Below are 27,984 nucleotides of genomic sequence, written 5' to 3'. Positions count from 1 at the left end.
TGTGATCATATGTTGGTCACGTGACCCAGCGCAGCGGCCCAGGCATCATCAGAATCAGAGACAGCAGCGCTAAAAACACACTCTTCTCACATCCACGCTCACAGGTAAAGATCGCCACGGGTTCCTTTGGGTTTCGGGATCATCCCTAGACCGGTTCCGTTCTTCTAGCACATCCTGATATTGTGTTTAATAGTGGAAAAACAATGAGGGAGCGCGCGAAGTGAGTGTAGCAGCGGAGCTAACAAAAGCCAGAGGCGCAGAAATGCAGCAAAAAGGCTTTTATTTAACAACGGGATGATTTACAAACGCGTTTTACCAGACGAATCAATCAAATACATGTAAAGATTGTGTCTAGACGGATTTCTCAGAAGTGTCAGCTGTTAAATCTAACAAGCACGTATTGTAATCATGTTGGTTTTATGTTCTCGAGTTCATCAAGATCGTTTAATACACACTTGATTCTCACAATATTGGTGTTATTTTATTGGATCTCTCATAAAGCGGTTAAAAGACGCGGCATTTAGGATGTTCGTGGCGTTTACTTGTGAACTAGAGCACTGAATAAAAAAATATGTCTTTAATTCTTCGTTTTGTGTTGCTATACCGTAATTTCAGGGAATTTTAAGAAATGCTGAGGTGAATCGGCTAATTAAACCGCCATTTATTCTTGCTAAGAAAGTATTTCTGCCACCTAGCAAACTAACATCGGGTTTTGAGTTTAAACTGATAACCTCAACATCATTCGAGATCATTTTATGTTGATGATCATGATTAATTGTGCTTAATTCTGAATCGCTAATTGTGTTTATGTGTCTCTGCCGTTGTCCTCTAAAAGGAATCCCCGACGCTGATTGGCCGGCGGCTCCTCTGATGCGATGACGACACGCGCAGGAGAATCCCGTGCGCGCGCTGCTGCCACGAGCACGAGGACCGGAGCGTTTCCATCCGTCGGTGACGTCACTGCGACCGGGACATCATGAGGTTAAGCTCCGAGCCTGAAGGAGGGGAAAGTTTTCTTTGAGACTTGGATATTTTCATCCTCTTTGCCGTCGGGAATCGGACACAGGTGAATTCCTCCTTGGATATCCGGACACTTGTTGTGTTAAGCCTATCAGCATGATATATGTGCCTTGTTAGTAGTTTTATGCAGTTTTGCGGATGCGTACGTGGTTGTGAACAGGCAGCCGCTCTCACCTGGACCCCAAGGACCCGCCGGTGAGCCGGGTGACTCTGTGGATTTGCGTGAACCCGATCGTGCAGACATGTTTGCAGCCGTGGAAAACGGTCCCGTCCTGTGCAGCGACTCCAACATCTTGTGCCTGTCCTGGAAGGGTCGCGTTCCCCGAAGCGAGAAGGAGAAGCCCGTGTGCCGGAGACGCTATTATGAGGAAGGCTGGCTCGCCACAGGGAACGGCAGGGGCGTCGTGGGCGTAACGTTCACCTCGAGCCACTGCAGGAGAGACCGGACCACCCCACAGCGCATCAACTTCAACCTGAGGGGACACAATAGTGAGGTAGGGCGTTAGCAAAACATTACATAACAAGCCTAAGGTTGTGTGATGCCAATGCAATCTCCTGCAAACCGCCTCCAGGTTCAGGTTTCCTGTGGAAAAATGCGTTTTTCATTAAAATAAATGTGATTTCAAGTGCCTGAGAAAGTAAATGTAATGGCTATTTTAACTCGCTCATATTGGTCGATTCAAATACTAATTTGCATTAAAATTGAATAAAGAAAAGGCCATGCTAACAAGCGAAGCAATTTAAATACATTAGTTTCCAGGATTGAAAAAGTCATTGATCAAAAGGTGCGAGAACCTTGCAAAATACACAAAGTATTATATGCATATTATGTTTAAAGTCCCCATGAAATCAAAAATGTATGATTAAATTAGCATTACTGTTATCTATAAGCCAGTGCACTTCAAAACAATCACAAAATTCACATTTAGAAGATATAAGCATTCAAAACTTAGTCTCTCACTTCCGGATCAATGATTTGATGACATCACTCTGCACTTCGGCTTCTCATCATATTTTCTGTCCAATCAAATGGTCTCTAGAATCTGAAGCTCCGCCCCCTACATTATAAACAGACGCTGAAATCGGTCACTCGTTCACACATTTACTGTTTTCTACAAATAGTATTTTCTTCGATTCAGATGTAAATATGCTTTCCACTGGTTTCACGCTAGTGTCACGCGATCCGCTGCAGCTTCGGTCCAGAGACACGACGGATCACATGATCGAGTTGACGCGTACCAGAAAACGTATAAGAACCATTTGAATTCTGCACAGAATGCTGCATTTTAAAGCGATATGGAGGAGATTAGAAGGAGAAACATTAGAGATTAGGAGGAAACTGCGTCTTTAACGATCTCAACTATCTGTCTGAGCTGTGATATAAACCAAACGCTATTGGCTATTTAAAAAAGGGGGAGGAGCTATTCGATATGCCCCGCCCTGTCTTCCTGTTTCCGTGGAAATGACATCTTTACACTGAATAATGCCGCTCGTTTCAAGGCAATTGACCCTTCGCAGGGCGTTTGATTGACAGGCGATCTGACCAATCATAATCCGCCATCTGCCGAATCCACCATTTTTATCCACGATTAACGTTGGAGGATTTTAAAGCTACGCTGTGTGATATTTTCCCCCATCTAGCGGTGAAATTGTATATGACTACCCAGTGAATATTAGTTTCTGTTCCTTTCAATTTCGAGGGCGTTTTAACTCCTACGGTGGCCGTATTATTCCAAGATTAACATGGCTTCCAGGTCGACTTCGCATAAATTGCGCCTTTAAAACTATTCATCACCTGTGATCCGTCGCAGCACAGATTTATGTTACAAGGTAAACAATACTTTTTCACCATTCATTGACGCGAGGAAAAGTAACGCAAGTTATACTAGAGGTCGTTCCGGCGTTATGCACAACCATGCTATGGTTAGACAAGCAACTATAAAACTTCGAATTTACACACATAGGCTGAATCATAGATATCATATATAAACGCTAGATGTCTTATGGCGCAGTCACTTCCGGCATCACCGTTCGGCCATCTTACCACAGTGAAGCTGTGAATTAAGGTGAGTGATCAGCACGCACACAAATCCTCATATCTCGCTGAAATATTGACGGATTTACAAACGGTTTGGTTTCTTACAAACGTTATTAACGTGGCTATAATTCCGAATGCTTAAACATGTATGTTATAATTATTCATATGTATGCAGTAGGGGTGTGACGAGACGCTTACTCCACGAGACGAGACGAGACGAGACACGAGATTGGGTTCACGAGAACGAGACAAGACGAGATTTTTACACAATTTTTAAGAAATCCTCAATGATGAAATATATGAATGGAAAATAGTCTTTTATTCAACTGAAAATCACAAAATGCAAAACAATTTAGGTGCATTTTGAAATCAACTTGTAATGAATGTTATTTTACTTCTATTTTAATGAATTCTATGCAGTAAAGGACATGCAAACACTGCAAAATGTTTTGCTATAAACTCTACCGTCTGGCTTCTCCCCTGTACGATTTCACATGAGAAATCGAACTCCTTTCCACAAATTGAACATAAAAAAAATAAAACAGTATAAATAAAATAAATATAAATAACTGAAATAACACTTTAAATGCAAACAGTAAGTGTGTATCCATAATCAAAGTACTGCTCTCTCAAAACTACAAGTTCAAACAGAAACAATTTTTTTCTTCAAGCATGAAAAAGAGATAAATTAACTACACAGAACAGACTAAGATTATGGTCATGTTCTTTTTCAAGAATTTAAGCATGTCGACGATTTCTGGCAGCAGTTGAGACCTTTGGGCAGTAACTAGGGCTGCACGATATGAGCTGCGATGTGCGATAACATTGTTTAATATTGTGATGTCGATATGACTTGTGATATGTGAATGTTAGCTATACTGTTCCCATGTCTTAGTGCTTTAATAGGTTCTTTGCGCGATAGGTCAAATGTTTATTACCTGCCTGGTTCAGATTACACTATTTTCGCGCGATTTTGGCACGATCCGTTTCGTGGAGATTCGTAAAGGACAACGGGCGTCGGGACGCAAGATTCGATCGTTTCATTTCGTATAGTGTCATAGTGGGCGACAACGCGTCTGCGATGCTTCAGGACATCACGACAGAAAGACTAGCATGTTTAATTTTAATGGTCCTCCACGACGGGTTGAGTGTGAGCGAGAGTGAGTGTGCGCGAGTGAGTGAGTGTGCGAGCAACAGTGAGTGTGCGTGTGTGTGTGTGTGCGCGAGTGAGTGAGCGAGGGACAGTGAGTGTGTGTGTGTGCGCGGAGTGTGTTGATTGGCCCGGCACACAAATGATTTAAAAGTGGCAAGGGCATCTTCAATACTAATTTCACCCTCACGCTCCATCACGCTGACATCACAACAACTCACGAGACAAAGTTTCACCTTGACGAGAAATCTCGTCGCGTTTTAATCTCGCGAGATCTCGTAACACGAGATCTCGTCACACCCCTAGTATGCAGTGTATGTATGCAGTGTCATAACTACATCTCTGACGTTTATAACAAACCAAACCGTTTGAAAATCGGTAGAAAATTGAGCAAGTTATGGTTATTTAAAAGTACATGCACCATTAAACGAGTGAGCGAGCACACTGTGGCAAGATGGCCGCCACGTGCGGACGTCGACCTCCATTGGTCAGCAGCGCGCACGAGACATCTAGCCTTTATATATGATATCTATGGGCTGGATTACCTGTCGAGAAGAAAGCAGGCAACTTCGGCGTCCGTTTTAAAATCTTTGCTCCTCATGAGCTCTTTCCATCTGGGAAAAGTTACTCCAGTATTGACTTTGGTCTTGCTGATTTGCCTGTCGCGTTGACGTTTTAATTCTCTCTTTCGCTTCCTTGACTCGAGAATAGGCGTGATCCTCCATCAGCAATCTTTCAAATCTGCCGGCAGTCGCGAGTAATCTCCCCTCGCATTCGTCTCGGTGTCACTGAGTGTAAAGCGCGAAAGGCGAAGCTTGAATTTACAGATGTCCCTCTTTGGCTAATGTAGTTTCAAGATGGAGGAGCAACATGGCGACCGGCATTCGAACCCCTCACCCGTATGTACTTTCAATGGCAGATTATAAACTTACGAGAATACTTTATTACTTGAAAGAAGTAAATATACATTAATGAGCACACATATTTTTGAAAGAACTAAGTGTTTTTTGCTAAGAATCAACTAAACAAATTACACAGTGTAGCTTTAACTTGATAAACGGTGTCCTGACGTCTTTCCGCGGCTAAAACAACATACCTTCTGATGTTCATTCATGTTTATTTGATGCTATAAATTACCCAGAAGGAAGAGATGATCGGTTCACGAGCCGCTTTAACTGAGCGATCTGTCAGACACATTAAAGAGCCACGAAACTGTATTTATTGTTTCAATTTCTTTAAAAAATGACCAAATGTGAAAGTTGAGACTTTGTTTTATATTAAAAGTAACATGTTCTGTCCTGTCTGTCAGTGTGTTGTCAGAGTCCTCTCTGTTCCTCGATGTGTGTTTCACTGCGCGTGTGTGTGGTGAGAGAGGCGTGACATAGCAACAGTAACTAAAGGGGGCGGGTCTTTGCGAACGGTCTTTATCTCTAAGAAACGCATTTTAGCATCATCGAGTGAATCATAAAACGGCTCACCGACAGTGTTAATGAGTAGGATACGATCTCGTGTTCGTTGAGCCGTTGAATCATGGGTAACTGGGGTGTGAAATCAATCATGGCCAGCGGTTTAATTACCCCTCCTGACAGCTGGTTAATGAGATCTGCCAGGTTATGAGCGATGAGATCATTAGCACTAACCATCTCTCTTCTGAACGTCGACTGCAATATGTAATTCTGCGTTCAGTTTGATCTCTGTACTGTGTGTAAATGAAGCATTCATGCTATTATTATTATTATTATTAACTAAAACTGTTAACATTTTTGTTAATTGATACAAATCTGAAGAATATAAAGTAGCACAGGTTTATTTTAGTGTCCTTATTACATGTTCATGGCTAAAGGGAGGAAAGCGTGCCAGAAAAACAAAGACAGATGGAAGAATGGGAAGCAATTGTTAAGGATATTCCTTCAAATTAAGTGATAAACCAAAAATAACTTTATACCGAAACCGGTGTTATAGATTTAAATGGTAACACTTTACAATAAGGTTCATTAGTTAACATGAACTAATAATGAGCTGCACTTATACACATTTATTGAATGTTAATTTCAACATTTATTAATACTTTAGTTAATGCACTAACATGAATAAATCAATGAACAGCTGTATTTTTATTAACAAATACAGTAACAAATGTATTGCTCATGGTTAGATCATGTTAGTTAATACATTAATGTTAACTAATGAACCTTATTGTAAAGTGTTACCGATGTAATTTACTCTAGGGTCTTTTATTATCATTCCATACACATTTTTTCATGAAGGAACGAAATTAAGTACTAAGGTCCCGGTCAAAACACAAGATAAAAACATTAACCGATAAAAACATTAGAAACTAGGGCGTACGTCTAAGCAGATTCGTCAATAAATAGCAAATTTAAAACTAAATAGACAATGCAAGAATGAAAACTGCAATAATTAGTAATAAAGTAGGACATAAATATTCAAATTTGGTAACACTTTATTTTACAGTGTCCTTGTTACATGTTACATGTACTTACCGTAGTAATAACAGTAAATTATGCATAATTACATGCAACTAAGCCTCAACCAAACCCTAACCCTATTGTAAGTACATGTTGTTAATTAATATCACTCAGTACATAAATATATAATAATTACACTGTAACAATGACACCTTAAAATAAAGTGTAACCGTGAGTGTCGTGTTTTTATTTCTCAAGATAAAAAAGTTTAACTTTTACTTTTTCTTGAGATCTTTGTATGCAAAAACACTTTCTAAATGAACAGTCAGTGTTTGATCTAATCAGAAACAATGTGATTTGTGCATTTAAAAAAAACGAGCTCTTTCTGTCTCGATGCGAGTGTCCGTCACGTATAAAGAGAGCAAAAAATAGATGTGGGTAAAAATAAACCAGCTGTAATCTGCTCTCTGATGGGATTCTTAGCCTTGCTGCATCTTTAAAGCGTCTCGACATCTGCCTCTCATATGAAACGCATTCACACACACACACACACACTCATACTTTATCTGTAAAGTGAGGCCAAATGAGCTAAAAATAGCAGTTTGGGAGAAAGGAAATATTAGCTGATCTAGTTGGCAGGGCTTTTAGAGCACGCGATGTGGGAAATATGTGTTTTTAATATGTGATGATTTAGTTTACGCTGCTCTTTTTCAAGCAGACGGTGACAAAAAAACAAATCAAAGGATCATAAAGAACTAAAGAAAGAGAAATAACAGATGCATGTTTGGAATGACATTTGTCTGGGAGGATTCATATTTTTGGGTGAATGATGCTTTAAGGCGCACAGATGATGATTCTCATGTTTTCTGCGCAGCTTTTGTCCCGTTACAAGTTAAGTCCGCCTTATGTAACCAGATCATGGGTCGCGTCTGAGGTTAAAGAGAGAGTCTGGTACTGGACTGTAAGTCTTCATGCATGTGATTAAATATGGGTTCAGTTTCTGTATCGGGTCACCATGTGATGGCCAATACAAATTTGAGTTCTTCTGGAAATCTGGAAGCAAAACTTTAACTTCACATTCACAACAACACTTATTATAGATTATTATAATATGGGACTGACATCATTAATAGGACCGGCATTGCTCACTTCATTCACGTAAAGTCACAAACAAATGTCACACAACCTTTTAAAACATTTCTGATGGTTTGATTCTCTTAAGTCTGCATTCGATGCGTCCTCGATATCAAGATAGTTTCACTTCCTGATACATGCCTATGTAACAATGTAACAAATTTGCATAATGCCCGCTTCTGGTCTTGATTGGCTGAACAGCGTCTCTTAGCCCCGCCCTCAAACACTAGTTGTGTCTGAGACTGGAAGAGTTTGATTCGTGATGTTCATGGAATTAATATGTTAAACCGACGCCATTAGAAGATCCAGAGCTGAAATTCAGTTATTCGTTTCGACACGCTGTAAGTGGTCGACCAATCACAACACACTGGACCGTCTGACCAATCAGAGCAGAGCAGCTCTCAGAGAGGCGGAGTTTAGAGAGACTGAATCTTCGAATTAACCGTTTTTCAAACTCTGAGAAATGAGGTGATGTGCAAAGAATATTATGAGAAAATTAAAGTGTTTTTTGCCATTGGATGCACTTTTAAAAACTTTTAAAATAGCATAATTTACACACAATTTTTTATTATCAGGAGAAAATTCACCAAAGTGTTATCTTGTAAGAATCCACAGTCCATTAAACACATTTTTGCTGGACTGTAATACTTCTACCCCTTTGAGGAAATTGTTTTATTCTGTTGTTGATACTTTTGAAAAGGTTTTTAACCAAGTCAATCCAGACAAAATTAACTTAAGCACCTTATTTAGTTTTATTTTGAAATAAATATACCTGGTTCTCGCCATGAGCATAGCCATAGAAGCTGGAATGGCGTTAAAGGAAAATAAAATAAATAAATGGCATAATATGGGGGATTTAAAAGTCAAGAATGGCACGTGTTCGCCACGCGTCTCAACATGCGGTAGTGAGTTAATGAAGCAGGAGATTAGCGACTCTCTTCGGCACCTCCTGTAATCAGCATCTGGACAGATCTTTAGTCTGATCTCGTTATGGCGCTTGATCCGGCAAATCACGGCGTCACTGTCGGTCCGAGCAGAACGACTGATCTCTGGGCTCGATATAGACCCATGTGTTTTTACCTGCGTCTCTGGCATTATGGGATTGCTCACACGTTTGTGTGTGTGTCAGGGTTCATACAAGGTGCTTAAAGTACTTGAATTTGACTTTTTGAAGTTTAAGTTCTGGAAAACCCTTGAAAACAGACATATTTGCGAAAAGTGCTTGACTTTAAATACAATATACCGTATATGAAAATTTATTTTTTCGAAAAATATACAAAGTACGCCAACATTATATTATAAAATATTATTTATTGAACAATACTAGCCATTATAAACTTTGTATTTAATGTATAATGTTGTATTTTGGATATCTTATATCTGTAATTAAACTAAAGATATTGTTTGATACGTGGGATCTCTGATTGTTGTCCTTGAAAACCAAAAAAAAGTGCTATAAGTCCTGGAATTTCATTTTACAGTTTCTATACAAATATATATTTATTATGATAATATTTATATAATATCATTTTTTTTATCTTTTTTTTTTATTTTATTTTTTGCTGGGATTTAAATATTTAAAATAAATGCCTAGTTTTGGATAATACATTTAAATAATTCAAATCTATAAATTCCTTTTGTCTTATTGGAGGCCTTTGCATGCTAACAAGTAAAGTTGTTCAAATATATTAGTCTATTTAAATTAGTGCTGGGCAGCAATTAATTGTGATTAATCGCATCCAAAATAAAAGTTTGTTTACATAATATATATGTGTGTGTGTGTGTGCATACACACATGCATGTATACTGTATATTTAAGAAAAATGTGTTTATTTATATATATAAATATATATTCAGTATATACATCAGAGTTTCCGCTAGAAAAAAATGGTGCCGGTCAAAGTGACCGGCAGAGGTTTCGTTTTCCGGACATTTTGATGATATGCCGGTCAAATATCGCCTCTTAATTAGTCAAGTTGAGGAAAACTGGAGGAAGGCTATGTAACTTAAAAAAATGACATAATCAGGCCGAATGCAACATGTTTATTAGCCTAACTTTCAAATAAAAAAACGGAAAAAAAACATGAACGTCCGATTGGCGTCAATCAACGCCAATTGTTTTTACTATGGTTTCACATTTATAGTTTAACAAACCAATCCCCCTTCCCCACATAGAATATCTGAAGCCTATTGTTTTTACTCAAGCGAACTTCCCAGTGTCTCTCCACAACCTGCAATGCGCATAAGCCGTGTAACCTTGTTAGGCGACTTCGCTGCTTCGTCTTGATCCGATTCTGCAGCGAGAACCCCCTCTCTGCAGGAACACTCGAGACCCATTTTCTACTATGGTTTTGTACGTTTCTTCATTCGGATCTATTTGCGATTGCCATTCTAAACGAAACAACGCAGTTTATATGCTTCGTCCTTGTTTCATTATTCATTAAGATAATAATTAATAAATGCGCGCATAATTATCAGTGAACTTGATAAATGTTGCAGATATGTTTTGCTATGCATGCACAAACAAATGCCTTTCAACTTATGTGTGCAAAATTCTGAATAAAAAGAATGTGCAGCAATTTGTACAAATAGAGAGTCTAGGTCTACTATACGTGTTGTAGCCATTAAATAAGCTCATTTAGTTTAATATTTGTTAAAGTATTATAATGTTATTTTTTAATTTATGTTGATTATGAAAAGTGAACCGCACGAGTAGGATAGGATGCGCAATATCGAGAGACATGGAGCGGGTCAGACATGATTTTGACCACTTAATTATGTTTTGTTTTGTAGAAAGACTTTTTTGAAGTGAATTTCGTTTTGTATAAATTGTATCTTAATTTTAATAATTTTTTTATCAACCATTTGCCTGTATTTAATAAATAAGCAGCAAATATAGCAGACGATAGGCCTAATCATGCAGGCGCCCGCGCGGCCACTTGCATTGCTCGTGAACGGGAGCGCATCTCATCCTAACTTAACGAAACTCAGCGTAGTCCTCACAGACATGAAATATATCTTAAGAAAGCTTGAAATGTCTTTTTAACAATTTAAAACGAAAAGAAATAGGCTACTCTCTGATTATGTAATCCATGATGTGCATTTCTCTCTATAGGCGCGTTCATAAGGAGATGGCGATCGTCAACTTCATCTTTACAGCTGTTGTTGCTGTTAATAAACTAAAAATAATAGGCCTATAATTGTATTAAACCATAAATTAAATGAAATTGTAATTGTATTAAAAAAGCAACAGATAAGCGCTGAAACGGAGATGAAGGGGAACCCGTTTTTATTTTATATTTTGGCTTATTTTAACTGGCCCATCCAGTTTTCTGGAGGCCCACCTACAATCAAAATCCTGGCGCCGCTAGTGCTTCGCAGCGTCTGATATCAAGAAATAACAGACCGCATTCCACATTGGAATTCAACCAAGCCATGTAATAATGTTTAATAACTTTCAAACGGTAGAGCCTGTTCCTTTATAACATAGCCAAAGGTCGGTGTATTTTTGCTTTATACATTTTAGGCTTATTCTCAAATTCAGATTGTGTTGGGGGGCGGGATTATAAGGCAATTTTAATCGGACAATTTGACCGGAGAGATTTAATTTTGTCGGACATTTCATTTTTTTTCTGGCCAATGTCCGGTAATTACCGGACAACGGAAACCCTGATATACATGCGAATATTTCTTAAATATATACTGATAAAACAATGTCAGTGAATTCTTTCAAGCTACTGTCCTTGTCTCTGTGAATAAAGACAGTAGCAGGTGCAGGTAAAGTGAAGGTGTTTCCTCTGGGCGTGAACGAGCTGCTCTTGCTCTTCTAGGTGGTGTTGGTGAGATGGAACGAACCCTTCCAGAAACTGGCGACCTGTGACACCGACGGCGGGATATTTGTGTGGATCCAGTACGAGGGCCGCTGGTCTGTGGAGCTGGTCAATGACCGAGGAGCTCAGGTGAGGTCAAACCATCATGAAGATCACCTTCACCTTTCGCCCTCAGATCCAGTGTTTCATTTACTGATGACATCACGGCTATATACATGTATATGAACTAAATTAATAACTTTATTACGACAAAAATGAACCATCACTGATCTTACTTAAGCTGGACTGTGACGCTACCTTCTTCTAGACACAAAGTTAGTTGCATTATTTTCCTGTCATCTCTGAAACGATCGCTGTTTAAATGAAGGTGACTTGACTGTACCTGCGCAGGTGAGTGACTTCACGTGGTCACATGACGGCACGCAGGCTCTGATCTCCTACCGTGATGGGTTTGTGCTGGTCGGCTCGGTGAGCGGTCAGCGCCACTGGTCCTCTGAGATCAACCTGGAGAGTCAGATCACATGTGGGATTTGGACCCCCGACGACCAGCAGGTAACGACCTCTGACCTTTAGTAGGAATCTGCTTTATTTTTCCCAAAAAAATCCCACATTTTTTGTTTGATTCTGTTTGAATGTTTCTGGATTCCATTTTATATTATATTTAAAATGAATCAAAAAGCACGTCTATTAATTAAAATCATGCAACTTATGCAATTTAACAACAATTTAATGAAAAAGCATATCTAATTAATTATAATCTTGCAACTTATGCTATTTAACATCAATTTCATTAAACATAAACGTTATAATAGTTATGTTATATTTGTATATACATTATAATAGTTATATTTATATTAGTTATAAACATAAAAATAGGGCTGTATGAAATCCGCTCTATTTTCCCCCCAAAATCCCAAAAATTAGTTTGATTCTGTTTGAATGTTTCTGGATTCCATTTCAATGGTTATATTAAATTTAAAATGAATCAAAAAGCTTGTCTAATTAATTAAAATCATTAACTTATGCAACTTAACAACATTAATTAATTATACATTATACAATTATACATTATAATATTTAAATTTATTTTAGTTGTAAACATAAAAATAGGGCTCTATGAAATCTGCTTTATATATGTATGTGTATATATATGTATGTTTAATTCAGTTTTAATAATCAAAATGCACATCTAATAAATTGAAATCATGCAATTCATTCACTTAAACAGCAATTTATTAAAAGGTTAACGAAAATTTAATTTTAGGGCCCTATTAAAATTTCATATTTAATTTTTTCCCAAATTCTGTGTTTTCTGTTTTAATTTCTGTGAATTACGTTTTCATGGTTAAACTAAATTTTTATAATCAAAATGTCTCTATTGACTTCAACAATTTAATAATTTTTTTTACCGTAACAAGGTTTTATTTTTTCATAAATTCGGTATTGCCTGTTTTTATTTTTCTAGATTTGATTTAATACACATTTATCATCAAAAACGGTCATTTTAATCAATCTTTCGAAATGTAATAATTCTGTTTCCTGCTGCCCCTCAGGTGTTGTTTGGCACGGCGGACGGGCAGGTGATCGTCATGGACTGTCACGGCCGCATGTTGGCTCATATCCTCCTCCACGAGGCCGAGGGCATCGCCAGCATGGCCTGGAACTATCCCAGCTTTCTAGTGGAGGACAGCAGCGAGAGCGACACGGACTCGGACGATTACACTCCTCTGCAGGGTAACACCGGATTACCCTGCGTCTCAAAGGCCCCCTGAAATCAAACTTTAAGTTTTTTAGCTTTTAGTATGAATATGTTAGCCTTAATGTTATGAATAAGCTGGTGTGTTCCAAAACAATGACACAATTTGCATTTAGGAGATAAAAGCATTTAAAACTTAGTCTCTCACTCCACTAAAATGGATCACGGATTTTTATGACATCATCGCTTCTCATCATATCTTCTGTCCAATCAAATGCTCTCTAGAATCTAAAGCTCCGCCCCCTCTGCTATAATGAGTGACTGTCAGGCTCGTCCTAAAGCGAGTAACTTTAGAAAACTGGATCAGCGCTGACTCTTGTTTTGAACGATTCAGTTCGATTTGGTGAACTGGTTCAACCGGTTCAAAAGAACGATTCGTTCAAAAGAACGATTCGTTCACGAACCGGACATCACTACTGTTGTCACGTCATGGAGCAATATGTGTTGGAGTGTGTGTTCGGTTGCTCAAAAGCTCAATTTTACTCTGTTTTCAGAATGAAATGGCTAGTTTATTAGCACCTCTAACGTTACTATTGAATCCAACGTTTCATCAGCGCTCGGATTCGTTTCCATGGTGCCGTCAAGTACGACTCGCAGTCTGTGAGGTAAACTAAACTAAACATGATTGGCTATTTGAAAGGGGGGAGGAGCCATTCAGTATGTCCCGCCTTGGTCATTAATCAGCTGTCGGTGAACACGTCAAACTAACGATCAGAGACTTCAGGTTTTAGCCTCGGATCTGAGGAATCTTTTAGGATCTGCTAAATTTGTCTCAGACGGTCAAATCGTGGTTAAAAGTGTGACCCGGCTTTAGTCACAAAATAATCTATTTTTACAGCTCACCTCAGGATGCGTAATGCCATATTGATTTTGAGCTTATGCTGGGATTGTTAAAGTGCAGTCGAGGGGACAGATTTACAATCGTATGGCCTCTTCTCATGACGTGCGTTTATTACAAGCTTATAAAACAAACCATTAGTGCAATAATGTTCTAGTCTTTACAGGCTGTAGTTTCCCCAGTAAACAATGCAGCTGTACAACTGAGATTTTACTTTTATTAATAATTCAAAGAAGCTTTTAGTTTTATACATCGGTGCATCCCTGGTTAACAATAAAAACCCTATCAGTGTTTCTTTAATGATCATTTTTCATTGTTTACTCAAAAATAAAACATAAAAATCAATGGAAACAACCCCTAAAACCCCTTTTCCTTCTAGTGCACAGTCTGTGCATCACTAGCTAGTAATAATAACCCTATAAATTCACAATAAAACCATAAAAATCACTGTTTCCCTCTGTAGTGCACAGTCTGAAGCCGGTGTTGACCGTCTGCTTCACGTCTGGAGACATCAGCTTGATGAGCAACTATGATGACCTTTCACCTACGCTGATACGCACTGGCCTCAAAGGTTCTTCTTTATACATTTCATCTATTTATTTTGTCTTCTGTAGAGCTAGAGAATTTATATTTGATGAAGTTTGCATCATTGATTTAGGTATTTTACTGCTTTGAAACAATGTGTTGTCTAAGAGAACAGAATGAAATCTATTCAAATGCAAATTGATTTGTTTTTAGACTGGGGAAATCAATACAATCTAAACTAATCATTATTTGCTTAATCAATACACTGATGCCATGTATAAATATGTGAATGATCATTGTTACTTTGCTATTCAAAGTGCCCCTATTTTGCTGTTTTAAAGGTTACTACATTAGGTTCACATGCATCCAAGATCAAAAAACACTTTAATTTTCTCATAATATTTATCGCAGCATCAGCTCATTCCTCTCAGTGTCTGAAACGCTTCGTTCGGAGATTCAGTCTCTCTAAGCTCCGCCTCTCTGAGAGCTGCTCTGCTGTGATTGGTCAGAAAGCAAACGCTCATTATCATATCTGAATCTCAGCTCTTGATCTCAGTGATACGAACAGTAACGATGGCGTGGGTTTTACCGTATCAATCTCAGAAAACAGCGTCTTCTCCACACGAACAACACGAACCAAACTCTTCCAGTCTCAGATACACTGCAGTGTTTGAGGGCGGAGCTAAGATACGCTGCTCAGCCAATCAGGACCAGAGGTGGGGATTATGCAAATTAGCTACATGTGAGACTGGAATCACTGACTAATTTCAGCAGATCAGAATCACTGCTTTCTTTTAGGAGACTTTATTTGATCTGTGAAACTTTGCAGAGCTTTCACATTCACAAACCGCACTGCATGAAAGATCATATCCACAAAAGCATAAAAGGGGCACTTTAAATGTTTTTACTGATGATAAAATGATGTATAAAGTACTCTTTTCTATACAAAAGTAATGTGTGTGTGTGTGTGTGTGTGTCAGATGTGGTCGTGCAGTGGTGCTCTCAGGGCGACTTGCTGGCTGTTACTGGGATGGAGAGACTCATAATGACCTCTGACCCTTCCCAAGTGACCCGAAATGCCATTGTTAAGTTTTACAATGTTCATGGTGAAAACATTTATTCACTGGAAACACCTGCTCAGGTGAGCGTTCGCTCATATAAACACAAACAATATAGTGGACCCTGTAATAAAGCATTTGAAAGAACTGAAAAAAAAAAAAAAGTGTAATTTTCTCTCTAAAATTTTTAGTAAATTTCACAAATAATTACCAAGAAACGGCAAGTAACGCATTGAATTAAACCTGAAATTTTGAAATAGAAAAATTTGTTTCTAATACAATAAGCTGAGGGAAATCAAGAATGAGTCATTGAATCTTTGACTCAACCGATTCATTCAAGAAAGAGTCATTGAATCTTTGACTCAACCGATTCATTCAAGAAAGAGTCATTGAATCTTTGACTCAACCGATTCATTCAAGAAAGAGTCATTGAATCTTTGACTCAACTGATTCATTCAAGAATGAGTCATTGAATCTTTGACTCAACTGATTCATTCAAGAATGAGTCATTGAATCTTTGACTCAACTGATTCATTCAAGAATGAGTCATTGAATCTTTGACTCAACCGATTCTTTCAAGAATGATGCAGTGGTTTATGAGTGAGTCATTGAATCTTTGACTCAACCTATTCATTTAAGAAAGAGTCATTGAATCTTTGACTCAGCCGATTCTTTCAGGAATGAGGCATTGAATCTTTGACTCAACCGATTCATTCAAAATGCTGAATCATTCAGTAATGAAAACACGGTTGCTGTGAGATGCGTTATGATTCTGCTGTGATGCTCATGTGTTTCGGCATGTGTATTCAGAGGCCGATCAGTACGCTGTGTTGGGGCCATCGAGACTCGCGCCTGTTTCTGGCGTGTGGCCCGGCGTTGTACGTGCTCCGTGTCGAACACCGAGTCGCCAGCCTGCAGATGCTCTGCCAAAAGGCCATCGCCAGTGCGGTTCACGAGGAGAAAGACGTGGCCAAGCTCAGCATGCCCTCTCGCCTAAGCACATACGTGTCTTCTGCCTTCGCTCCCACCGTTAAGGTACAAACTTAAGATCCCCTGCACTTTACAGGCTCAGCTCAGTTTCTGCACCGCAAAAAATGCTTTTCTTACTTAGTATTTTTGTCTTGTTTCCAGTGCAAATATCAAAAAATTCTTAAATCAAGATGCATTTACTAGATGAGTAAAATGCCATAAGATATTATGTCCTGTTTTCAAGGGGAATTAATCAAAATTAAGTGAGTTGATGCTTAAAAAAAGCAAAATTATCTGCCAATGAGGTCAGAAAAATAGTTAATTCGAACAGGAACCAGATTATTTTTCTGACCCCATTGGTAGATCTTTTTACTTGTTTTAAGGTTGTGTAGTATATTCTCTATTTCAAGGACATTTTATGTGCAATAATATTTTAGGTTACACTTTATTTGGTAACACTTTATTTTACAGTGTCCTTGTTACATGTACTTACCATAGTAAGTACCATACCATAATTACATGCAACTAACCCTCAACCAAACCCTAATCCTACCCTAACCCTATAGTAGGTGCATGTAGTTAATTATTATTACACAGTTATAAAGTTATTTTTGGTTTATCACTTAATTTCAAGGAATATCCTTAACAATTGCTTCCCATTCTTCCATCTGTCTTTGTTTTTCTGGCACGCTTTCCTCCCTTTAGCCTCCCATCCCAGATCCCAACAACATGCGAGACTTTGTTAGTTATCCAACAACAGGTAACGAGCGTTTGCACTGCACCATGAAGCGCACCGAGGACAACCCTGAGGTCGGCGGCCCATGCTACACTCTATATCTGGAGTATCTAGGAGGGCTTGTTCCTATTCTCAAAGGCCGGAGGATTAGCAAACTTCGCCCTGAATTTGTCATCATGGACCCAAAGACCGATGGGAAAACAGGTTGGTTTATACAAGAACCAACTGTACCAAAATGCCCCTTTTTACTTACAAGACATGTGGAATTCTTATACTTACTAATGAGTATAAATACATAAATGTGATATTTCAATAAGGAGAAAATAAACTGTACCAAAATGCCGTACTGGTTCTTGTTCCTCATATTGTTTCTTTTATCTCAGATGAAGTCTATGGCAACAACTTCATCCCCTCCATGATTGACAGCTGCAATTGCTCAGATTCGAGTGACATTGAGCTCAATGATGATTGGGTTGGAAAGAAATCACCAAAGATCTCCAGAGGGAGCAAGTCTCCCAAACTTCCCAGGTAATGCATGTTATTTAGATTTGTGAGACTGTTAGACTGTATTGCTTTTCTTAAAGTCCCCCTGTAGTCCATCATTTTATCCTTTAAAATTCATCTTTGATCACCAAAATGACATATTTAGTCTTCATGCCTTAAAATATCTTGAATGTAACTCGACACCCTTGCCTCATTTAGTATGCGTGATCCTATGAATATGCGAATGAGCCCCGCCTCCACTCACTCACTCAGCTCAGAGATCCAATGGTTGACGATCACACGTTGATCTGATTGGTTACAAGGTCGTTTGTGACGTCAGAAACATGTTTTTGAGACTGTCTTTGGTTCACTGCAGTTTTAAGAAGAAAATACTCAGCAATGGTGTCGACTTATGAATTTACACATGGTTTGTCTTAAAGTACATTAAAAACACCACATAGACACATAAACAACATTAAAAGCTGGATTTTCACCACAGGGCGACTTTAACTTATATAAGTAGAATATCTGTATTGCACTTGATATGGCTAAAGCATTGATAATTTCAATGAGATTCAAAAACATTTGCAAGATTTGATCATTTGGAATCACTTGTAACAATAAATGCATCTCGCTTTCCTAAAAGACAGTTTATCTTAGTAGCATGAAACTTCAGAATTGCGTAAGATTTGAGGATCCACATGAATTGTCAATGCACTGTTGCACTGCACGCTGCTACGAACTCACCTTGAACTCTTCTCTTCGTTTGCTACCTTCTCTGTAGAGACTTAGTGTGTCCCTTTACCAACAGGATAAACATAGATCCCCGTAAGTCCCCCAAGATCTCCCGAACCACGCAGGAAATATCCCGATCGCCACGTTTACCCATTCGCAAGCCCTCCATTGGCTCTCCGAGTTTGACTCGGCGAGAGTTTCCCCTAGATGACATCACACAGGTACTGCATTTGTTTTAGTTATACACAAATGTTGATGTTAAAAACATCTCTATATGCATTACATTAGCGCATGGAATGTCTCCCTCTTAATATTTGTGTCTCCTTGCTTTGTAGCACAATTATCTTGCGCAAGTTACGTCTAACATATGGGGAACAAAGTTCAAAATTGTGGGGCTTGCAGCGTTTTTGCCTGCAAATCTTGGTGCAGGTATTGTATTTTTTCAGTAATATAAACCTAATATGTGGTTATTAGGGGTGTAACAATATATCATGTCACAATATATCGCAATACAAAACTGCGACAATGTATCGTGGATAGTTCACCCAAAATTAACATTTGTGTAAAGAAAAATAAATAAATCAAGTTTATAGAGTTTTAGTGTCAGTACTACATTAATCTACTATATATAATGATGAATATAATGTATAATAATGCATATTTGTGGGTCCTGATAATGCCAAATGTCTGATGTTACCAGTAAAAGTGGCCTATACATTATTTTAAATATATCTAGTCAGTGAAACATATTCATCTACAATAATTCTGTAGTTTCAGCTTCAGAATCATGAATATTGTTATTCTGGTGTCTCTATTGTCCTGTGCATCGGTTTTCCAGCACCAAGTCCAAGACTATTCATTTCCACCCCCAAATTTAGCATTTTAATCAACAGTACATTTTTTGTGTTAACCTTTTATCACATGTCTTGGAGTATCGCAATAATATCGAATCATGACATGAGGGTATCGTTACACCCCTAGTGGTTATACAAAATATATTTATACATCCCACTTTGCCTAATTTAATATGTATTTCCCGTCTTACTAGTTATCTACAAGACTAGTTTGCTTCACCTCCAGCCCAGACAGATGACCATATACCTCCCTGAGGTGAGGAAGATCTCAGTGGAATACATTAACCTACCTATGTTCAGTCCTAATGTCTTCAGTGAGGATGAGGATGACCTGCCGGTCACGGGAGCATCAGGAATCACTGATGATAATCCAACTTGCACTGTCAACATACCCATTGCCCCCATACACAGCCCTGCCCAAGCCATGTCCCCAACACAAAGCATCGGCCTAGTCCAATCCCTACTAGCCAATCAAAACGTCCAGTTGGATGTGTTATCCAATCCGACTTCAACTGTGGCACCGCCTGGAGTCTCGGACCAAGGACAGCAGCAGGATAATGTGCTCACGGCACAATATACCGTTCCTGCAAGGTATTCCAGCCCTGGACAGGTAATATTTGGAGGAATGGATGTTGGTCGCCTTTTAGTTGTGCAATCCCAACAACAGCAGCAATCACAACAACAACAACAACAACAACATCAGTTGCAACAACATTATCAACAACAGCAGCTACAGCAACAGCTTCAACAATATCAGCTGCAGCAACAACAGTTATTGCAGCATCAGCACATGCAACAGCAGCAACAGCAACACATGCAACAGCAAATCCAACAGATGCAGCAGCAACAGCAAATGCAGCAACAGCTTCAGCATCAGATCCAACAGCAACACATGCAGATGCAACTTCAGCTACAGCACCAGCAAATGCAGCAGCAGTTGCAGCAGCAGCAGCATCAGATCCAAATCCCCGTCCCAGCTTTGCCCTCAGGTCAACCATCATGCCCAGTCATTCAGCTTCCCCAAACTACAATACAAGTCGCTCCCCCTTCAGCAGAGCACAGTACAGAGCGGGTGGAGCACGAGCTCCTGCTTAAAATCAAAACGACTCGTTCTGCGCCACAACTGGCTGAGGGTGATGCGGTGGTCTTTACCGCCCCTCTTGAGATTAGCAAAATGAACCCGCCTCCTCCTTACCCCGGCACGGTTTCCGCCGCGTCTTCTACAAACTCCACCTCATCGGGGAGCAACACTAGCACTCAATCCTCAGGGGACGCTTGTCAAAAGAAAGGGGATCTGACTCTGTATCAAACTGGTGCACAAGCAACTCAGTACCAAACCCCATTGGGCTACGAGCGCATCACCACGTTTGACAGCAGCGGAAATGTGGAGGAGGTGTGCCGTCCGCGCACGAGGCTAGTTTGCAACCAGAATGTTTACACGCTTCAGGGCCCGGGAAGCTCTGCAACCCTCAGGGTCTCGTCATCTTCCTCTACCGTTGACGGGAAGAAGGTGCAAATGCCCTACGCCTCAGCCACGCTAAACCGTCTCACTGTGCCACGGTACTCTATACCAAGCGGAGACCCGCCTCCTTACCCTGACTCGGCCAATCAGGTTGGAGGAGGGCGTAACCCTGGCCAGAGATTGGACAGCAGTTTGATTCATGCTACCTTGAGGCGAAACAGTCGGGAAGCTGCGCTAAAGGTTTCCCAGATGCTTGATCCCCAGAGGACTCTTCCCTCCAAGGCTAAAGCTAACACCTTGTCAGCTTCGTACCAGCCGAGAGGACCGACGGCTCTTTACACGTGCAGTCAGTGCAGTAGTAATAATGGGATTAGCAGTGCGGCTTCCAGCAGTGGGAGTAATGGGATAGCTGGTGGGACAATCATTAGGCAAGATTTCCCACCTTCAGGGGGGGGTGCGCCTCACAGCACTGTTATAGTGCACTCAAACAGTGCCTCGCCTTTGCCTTCCCAGTCCTCCTACAATTTGCTCAGTATCGATGGAAGCGGAGGCGGTGGAAACCGAGACAGGACTGAGTACATCAACTCCGCCTTTACAGAGGACGAGTCACTGAATCAGTCTCTAAGGCAAATGGCTCTGAACACGGAGGTTGTGAGTTTGACAGTCAAACGGCCTCCTCCGTATCAGTGGGATCCATCCGCTACCGAAGAGATCTGGGTTCCTCAAGAGCGTACCACGACTCTTCCTACTTCTGGAGTCCCTCCTGCTTCCCACAAACCTCCTCCGCTCGTTCTCAGCCCCGCACAACATCTGGATGTTTCCCGACTCCCGTTCGTCCTCTCGCCCAAGTCTCCGACAAGTCCTAATGTCACAACTTTCCAGCAAGCAGGAGCGTATCAGATTGCATTGCCCTATCCAACAAGTGCTGGCTATAATGGTCCCCCGTTAGCTTCTCCACGCCCACAATCTCCCAAAGAGTTGGTCGCTCCTCTTCCCTTTTCCCAGCAAGATCAAGCTGTGGTCTTGCCGCCGGGTTATCCACCAAATTTGCCTAACCTAGCTTGCTTCCCACCAATGTATCCTGGGACGACGTCTTGTTCTAGTTTACCGGTGACTCCCATTTCTCTTCATCCATGGGGTTCTTATAATCCCTGTCCACCTTTGCCAAGTCCTCAAGGTCCTGCTCCTTCCCTTCCGCCAAAGACTTCCCATATGTTGGATAAACCTGTTCTTTCTCCTCCTCCTCAACCTCCTCCTCTCTCTTCACCACCTCCAGATCTCCAAAACGCGGTCAGTCCACCGGAAGCTATCGCTGAAGCCGGGGAAGGCTTTCAAGAAGTGCTTTCGCTCAACGAAAGCCCGGTTCCTCAAAGAGCGGATAGGTTTGGGAAGAAGAACCGAAAACGGTTGGAAAACAGTCGGACTGATGAAGCCAACGTTCCCGCGATCACAGAAGGAGGAGGAAACAAGTCTAAGAAAGAGGGTCGTGCCCTTGGTGACTTCAACTCGCTCATCTCGAGTCCGAGATTAGGCGGACGAGACAAGAAGAAGCCGAAAGGCCAGAAAGAGCAGCTGAAAGCCAAAAAGCTGAGCAAGGCCACGACGAACGAGTTCCAGGACAGTTCGGAAAGCGAACCGGAGCTTTTCATCAGCGGAGACGAGCTGATGAACCAGAGCCAGAGCGGGAAAAAGAGCTGGAAAACTAAGAGAAACTTGCGTGCGGGAGGATGCGAGCTGGACGAGGGCAAATGTCGAAAGGCTAACGAGAAGGAGGACCGAGGCCTCGGGAGCCAGGGCTTCGTCTACATCATGGCCAACAAACAGCCTCTGTGGAACGAGGCCACGCAGGTTTACCAGCTGGACTTCGGAGGAAGAGTCACGCAGGAGTCGGCGAAGAACTTCCAGATCGAGCTCGAGGGGAGACAGGTACACGACATCTATCGCAGGGCTCGACATTACCGCTTGTCCGATTGTCCGGAGTTAAAGAGAATTTGACTTGCCCGACCGGACAATTAGCCTGATTAAAACTCCTCCAAAAAAAATATATATATTGCTGGGCAACGATTAATCGCATCCAAAATAAAAGTTTGTGTTTACATAATATATGTGTGTGTACTGTGTATAATTATTTTGTATATATAAATACACACACATGCATGTACAGTATTTATTTAAGAAATATTTGCATGTGTATATATTTTTATACATTTTACAATTTATATTATGTATAAATATAAATATTTTATATATAAATAACACATTTTTCTTAAATATATACATGCATGTGTGTGTATTTATATATACGAACTAATTATACACAGTACACACACACACACACACATATATTATGTAAACACAAACTTTTATTTTGGATGTGATTAATCGTTGCCCAGCACAAAAAAAAAAATTAAACTAAAGTGAATAAACTGAGAAATATTGAAGCTCTCTGAATACAATTTGACTATAATCTAACTGATCAAATTTAAGAATTTAACATTACAGATATAGAATCCTATTTTGTCCGGATGAGCAACGTTTCTACTCGGACAAGTGAACGACGGATGTACTCGTCTGAAGGCCCAGGCTTGATGTCGAGCCCTGAACTGCCTATGACACGAGCTCCAGAAGCGGTTTGCTAACTCTATCCTCTTCTGCTCCGTCCAGGTGATGCAGTTCGGAAGGATCGACGGGAACGCGTACATACTGGACTTTCAGTATCCCTTCTCAGCTGTGCAGGCTTTCGCTGTAGCGCTTGCTAATGTCACCCAGCGCCTCAAGTGACCGACTGGGCATGAACATTTCAGCCAACAATACCATTTATTTCTTTTGCTCTCTAGTTTTTTTGTTTTTTCCCAGTTTAAGATGCAGTACTAATACTTGAAAATTACATCTGGGAAGTAATTGCCACATTTTCCAAGTGTTAGCGGTACTACTGGGCACTGAAATCAATTGCTGTACAACATACTGTCATTTACTAATTTTTTTTGTTGTTGTTTTTTTTTTTGCATAAGATACTAATGTTTGTCAAACTCTGAGGAGCTCATATCTAGACTCACTTCCAGGGACTTTGCCCTTGGAGTTCAATTGCTAGCATCTGATTTAGATGCTTTTGGCTTGCAGTCATGAAATGCATTTTATTAACAAATAGTAAGACTGAATATCCAGTCTTGTAGCTGAACTCTGTTAGGACGGACTTGCTTTGGCAGAAAACCCTGAATAAGCTCAACGGTCAAACCATTGATGCTGTGTTCATTAGCACTCTAGATGTTTTTTAGTGAATAATTCCTCTTGAATGTGTTTTTTTTGTTAATTAGTTCATCCACACTTTTTTTATTTGTACTGCCCTGCATGTCATTTTATATTTGACTTTTTTTTTCTTTTTTTTCATTCTTCCTGATTATGCATATCTTTCCTGCTATAGGTGGGTAAGATGTGCCAATCAGAGCTCACATCCCAAAAAAAGTGACTGCCCCCTGCTGACGCTTCTGTGAAGTGATTTTGTGTAATGGCTCTCAAAGCCACATTTACTCCACCTCGACATGTGCAAACAAACAAGCAACAGGAGATATTTTTCTACCGTCTTACAACAACGTCACTTCATATCTAAATTTTTATTATTTTTTTTTCGTGCGACACGTTTTCTTATCTATGGAAGATTGTTTCCGCTACAGAATAAAACATTTTAAAAGGTAATTGCGACTTTTTATCTCACAATTGCGAGTTTACATCTCGCAATTCTGACTTTATTTCTCAATTGCGAGGTATAAAGTCAGAATTGCATGAAATAAAGTCAGAATTGCGTGATATAAACTCGCAATTATGTGTTACAAGGTCAGAATTCTGACTTTATAACATATAATTGCGAGTTTATATCTCGCAATTCTGACATCTTTTCTCACAATTGTGAGATATAAACTCACAATTGTGAGATATAAAGTTCAATTCTAAGGGGGGAAAAAAGACGGACCTTTTTTTTTTCTTTTTTTTTTTAACCTCAGAATAGTTTATATCTCACAATTCTGACTTTATAACACGCAAGTGCGACTTTATATCATGCAATTCTGACTTTATATCTCCCAATTGCGTATTATAAAGTCAGAATTGCGAGATATAAACATGCAATTCTGAGAAAAAGTCAGAATTTCAAGTATATTTCTCGCAATTGCGAGTTTATATCTCATAATTCTGACTTTATAACACACAATTGCAACTTTATATCTCATAATTCTGACTTTAAAACCTGCAATTGCGACTTTATATCACGTAATTCTGAGATACGTCAGAATTGTCAGATGTAAACTCGCAATTGTGAGAAAAAAAAAATCAGAATTGTGAGATTAAAAAGTCGCAATTACCTTTTTTATTTTCAACTCTGTGGCGGAAACAAGCCTCCATACATATCAGTGCTAAGATTATCAGTGTTAGATACAAACCCTGTAGTACGATTAGACATTCAGCAGTAGGTTTGAGGAACAGCAATGAGAAGTCTATCATTCAGTACTGCAGGATTATGACTATAGGGAGACGCTTGATGCTTGATTTGACAGATCAATAAAACAAGCAGGTGATCATGAATAGACGAGTCCCAGAAGAGAGTGAGTTCAACGCGCCGGTCGTTACATTTCAGTTTTCAGTGGATCAGTGTTTGTGAGAGAGTTAGTCAGTGTTTGTGATCGGAACATTACAGCATAAACACACTGTATTCGCACGTGTCTTATGTCTTCTTGTAAAGAAAGTGGTTTTGTTCTGTTTTTTTGGGGTTAATGTGGTGATTTATTTCGGCCTGGATTCCTTTCCCGATGGTGAAGTGAGAATTAGTTTGTGTTGAGTTTATTTATTTATTTATGTCTTGTGCAATATTGTCACGACTAATGCTTTCTTCATACCGTTGGACTCTCGAGACGGCAGTTCATGATAAACACGTGGCGTTTAATCCACCTTTTGTAAGTGTGTGAACATTATTTATGTATAAAGGACTCTTCAGCTTGGTGTTGTGTGTGTGTGTGTGTGTGTGTGTGTGTAGGGATGGTGGTGGGTTTCGGTGTAATTTGCTCCTGCGGTTTGAAGGTGATTGTGGTTAAAGGTGTAGCTTGTAGTGAAGTGACCTCGGATGGGTTTGTACGTGTGTTTCCAGATCAGCTCAACCCTTCCAGTGAGAGAAATACCCTCATCCTTCCCTCGCGTCATTTACTAAATATAATAAAAATTGAGTGTTCATCAGAGGTGTCCAAGACCCCAGGACTTTTGTCGCATTTGAACCACGAATACACACATTTTTTTGTGGTCGAAATATAAATAACACATCCATCTCTCGCGGCTCAATTTGCCCCCCATAGGAATGAATGGAATGCTTCAGTTCACATAGAAAAACCTAAAAATGCTAAAACTTTACCCCAAAAAAAGATTTTATAATGTCTACATGTGTATCTGAATGCACACTGAAGTGAACTGACTTTAGGACCCAGCGGAACAGCTCATATAGCGCTATAAGGCCATCTAGAGTCATGAAATATCATCTTATATTATGTTTTTCCCACAAGAACTCCCAATGTAAGACATTTAGAGCTGAATTAAAAGGGTTATGCATGAAATTGTGAGTTATTTTGAATTTAAGTTGAAAGAATGTGAGGAATGTGCTTAAATTACTATTTATTTATTGATCAAATCTAGTAATTTAAAAAATATCTCCCAAAAAATTGCATTAAAAAATATTATCAAAATGAAATAAAATAAGCTTTCTGGAAAAAAATAAAATTAAGTATAATTTTAGGGTTGACCCGTGAGGGAGAGATGAGGGTTAAACTCTTACGTTCTCCATTCCCCATGTGTGTCTCTATCACGTACTGATTTGATTGATGGACTTTATTGTATAATTATGTGCTCGTGTTTGTAGGAATAGGTCAAAAAGATGCTTTGCAGATGAAGGACAGTGAACGGCATGCTGGGTAAATGACGTTACCATGGAGAATGACTTGTATTGGTGAGCATGGATTGGCTTTGGGATTGAAGACGCACGTCACAGTTCGTTATTATTGCATCACATTCGCGTTTGCTGAAACGTGTGTGTCCATTCTGTCTGAAATAAATGAAACGCACCCATGATGCCGTGCGGTTCTGAGGTGAAAAGTCTCGTTTCAGATGTTTTCAGAGTGTCTTTATCTGTTTATTTGCTCTCTATATACTGTATATTTGGGGGATCCCTTGCTTTGCTACTTCCCCTGTTTTCTGACTCTTCTTTTGTAATCAGACTCTGGGTTCGGGGTCAGGCGAGACTAACTGAAGCCTGTATGCACTAGGGTTTGCCTTGTACTGTAATGAACAGTCTGTTGTTCCTCAAAGCTGAGTTGTGTCCTCTTGTCGGTGTGTAGCCCAATAAAGTGTACAGGTTGAAGTATCTCTCCTCCATCCCTGAGTTCATGAGCATTCACACACACACAGTGTCTGAGCAATGAGTTGTGCATGCTTTTCATAATGCTGAAACATGATTTTAATATGAAGTAAATGGCTTTTATTTTCTTAGTTATGTTAATTTCAGGTTGTTGGTTTTTTTTGGGGGGGGGGGGTATTTATATTTTTATATATATGTGTGTTTTATGGTGCGTAATTTTAAACACCTTTAACCTTATTTTAATTATTCTCAGGTTAGGTTAAGTAAGTCAAATCTGTCCTAAATAATAAGCATTTGAATTTCCATACTTACAATATTAAGATCACAGAAGACTTCTCCGTGGTCAGTTCAGCTCAATCTTTTGTAAAACAGAGACTTATGGCAGGCGAGCTTCTTAATTCCAATTATATATATTTTTTATTAAATACAGATTAACTAGTTTACATTAAAGGTATTAATATATAAAATAAAAGTAAATCAAAACTAAATAATTTACAAGCTTTTAACTTCATGAGGCACAATGGCAAGGCATCTAACACCGGAGAGGCCGTCCTTGATGAATCAGCGTCTGACTGGACA

The 27,984-nt window shown here is 39.6% G+C and overlaps 1 protein-coding gene across 1 annotated transcript; it reads left to right on the top strand.

Annotated features, from left to right (window-relative positions):
• The first annotated feature begins 7 nt into the window (after positions 1 to 7).
• Positions 8 to 27,411, top strand: tulp4a (TUB like protein 4a). The gene is made up of 14 exons (XM_084111412.1): positions 8 to 104; positions 836 to 1,514; positions 11,602 to 11,730; positions 11,992 to 12,153; positions 13,155 to 13,335; positions 14,659 to 14,766; positions 15,701 to 15,861; positions 16,589 to 16,813; positions 17,453 to 17,687; positions 17,867 to 18,011; positions 18,751 to 18,922; positions 19,037 to 19,130; positions 19,750 to 22,943; positions 23,682 to 27,411. Exons 2-14 carry the CDS (start codon positions 1,263 to 1,265, stop codon positions 23,796 to 23,798), a joined length of 5,175 nt encoding a protein of 1,724 aa, XP_083967538.1. The 5' UTR covers positions 8 to 104; positions 836 to 1,262; the 3' UTR covers positions 23,799 to 27,411.
• Positions 27,412 to 27,984: the final 573 nt, after the last annotated feature.

Source organism: Abramis brama (assembly GCF_963993115.1).
Source record: "Abramis brama genome assembly, chromosome: 4".
In the NCBI taxonomy this organism is placed as follows: Eukaryota; Metazoa; Chordata; class Actinopteri; order Cypriniformes; family Leuciscidae; genus Abramis; species Abramis brama.
This window is presented reverse-complemented; position numbering and strand designations above follow the sequence as displayed.

Bases quoted from the DNA above. Each gene is read 5' to 3' on its own strand.
- tulp4a (XM_084111412.1), top strand. From the start codon at position 1,263: ATGTTTGCAGCCGTGGAAAACGGTCCCGTCCTGTGCAGCGACTCCAAC. The intron at 13,336-14,658 runs GTAACACCGGAT...TTCCCTCTGTAG, and splicing joins CGATTACACTCCTCTGCAGG to TGCACAGTCTGAAGCCGGTG. The intron at 14,767-15,700 runs GTTCTTCTTTAT...TGTGTGTGTCAG, and splicing joins GATACGCACTGGCCTCAAAG to ATGTGGTCGTGCAGTGGTGC.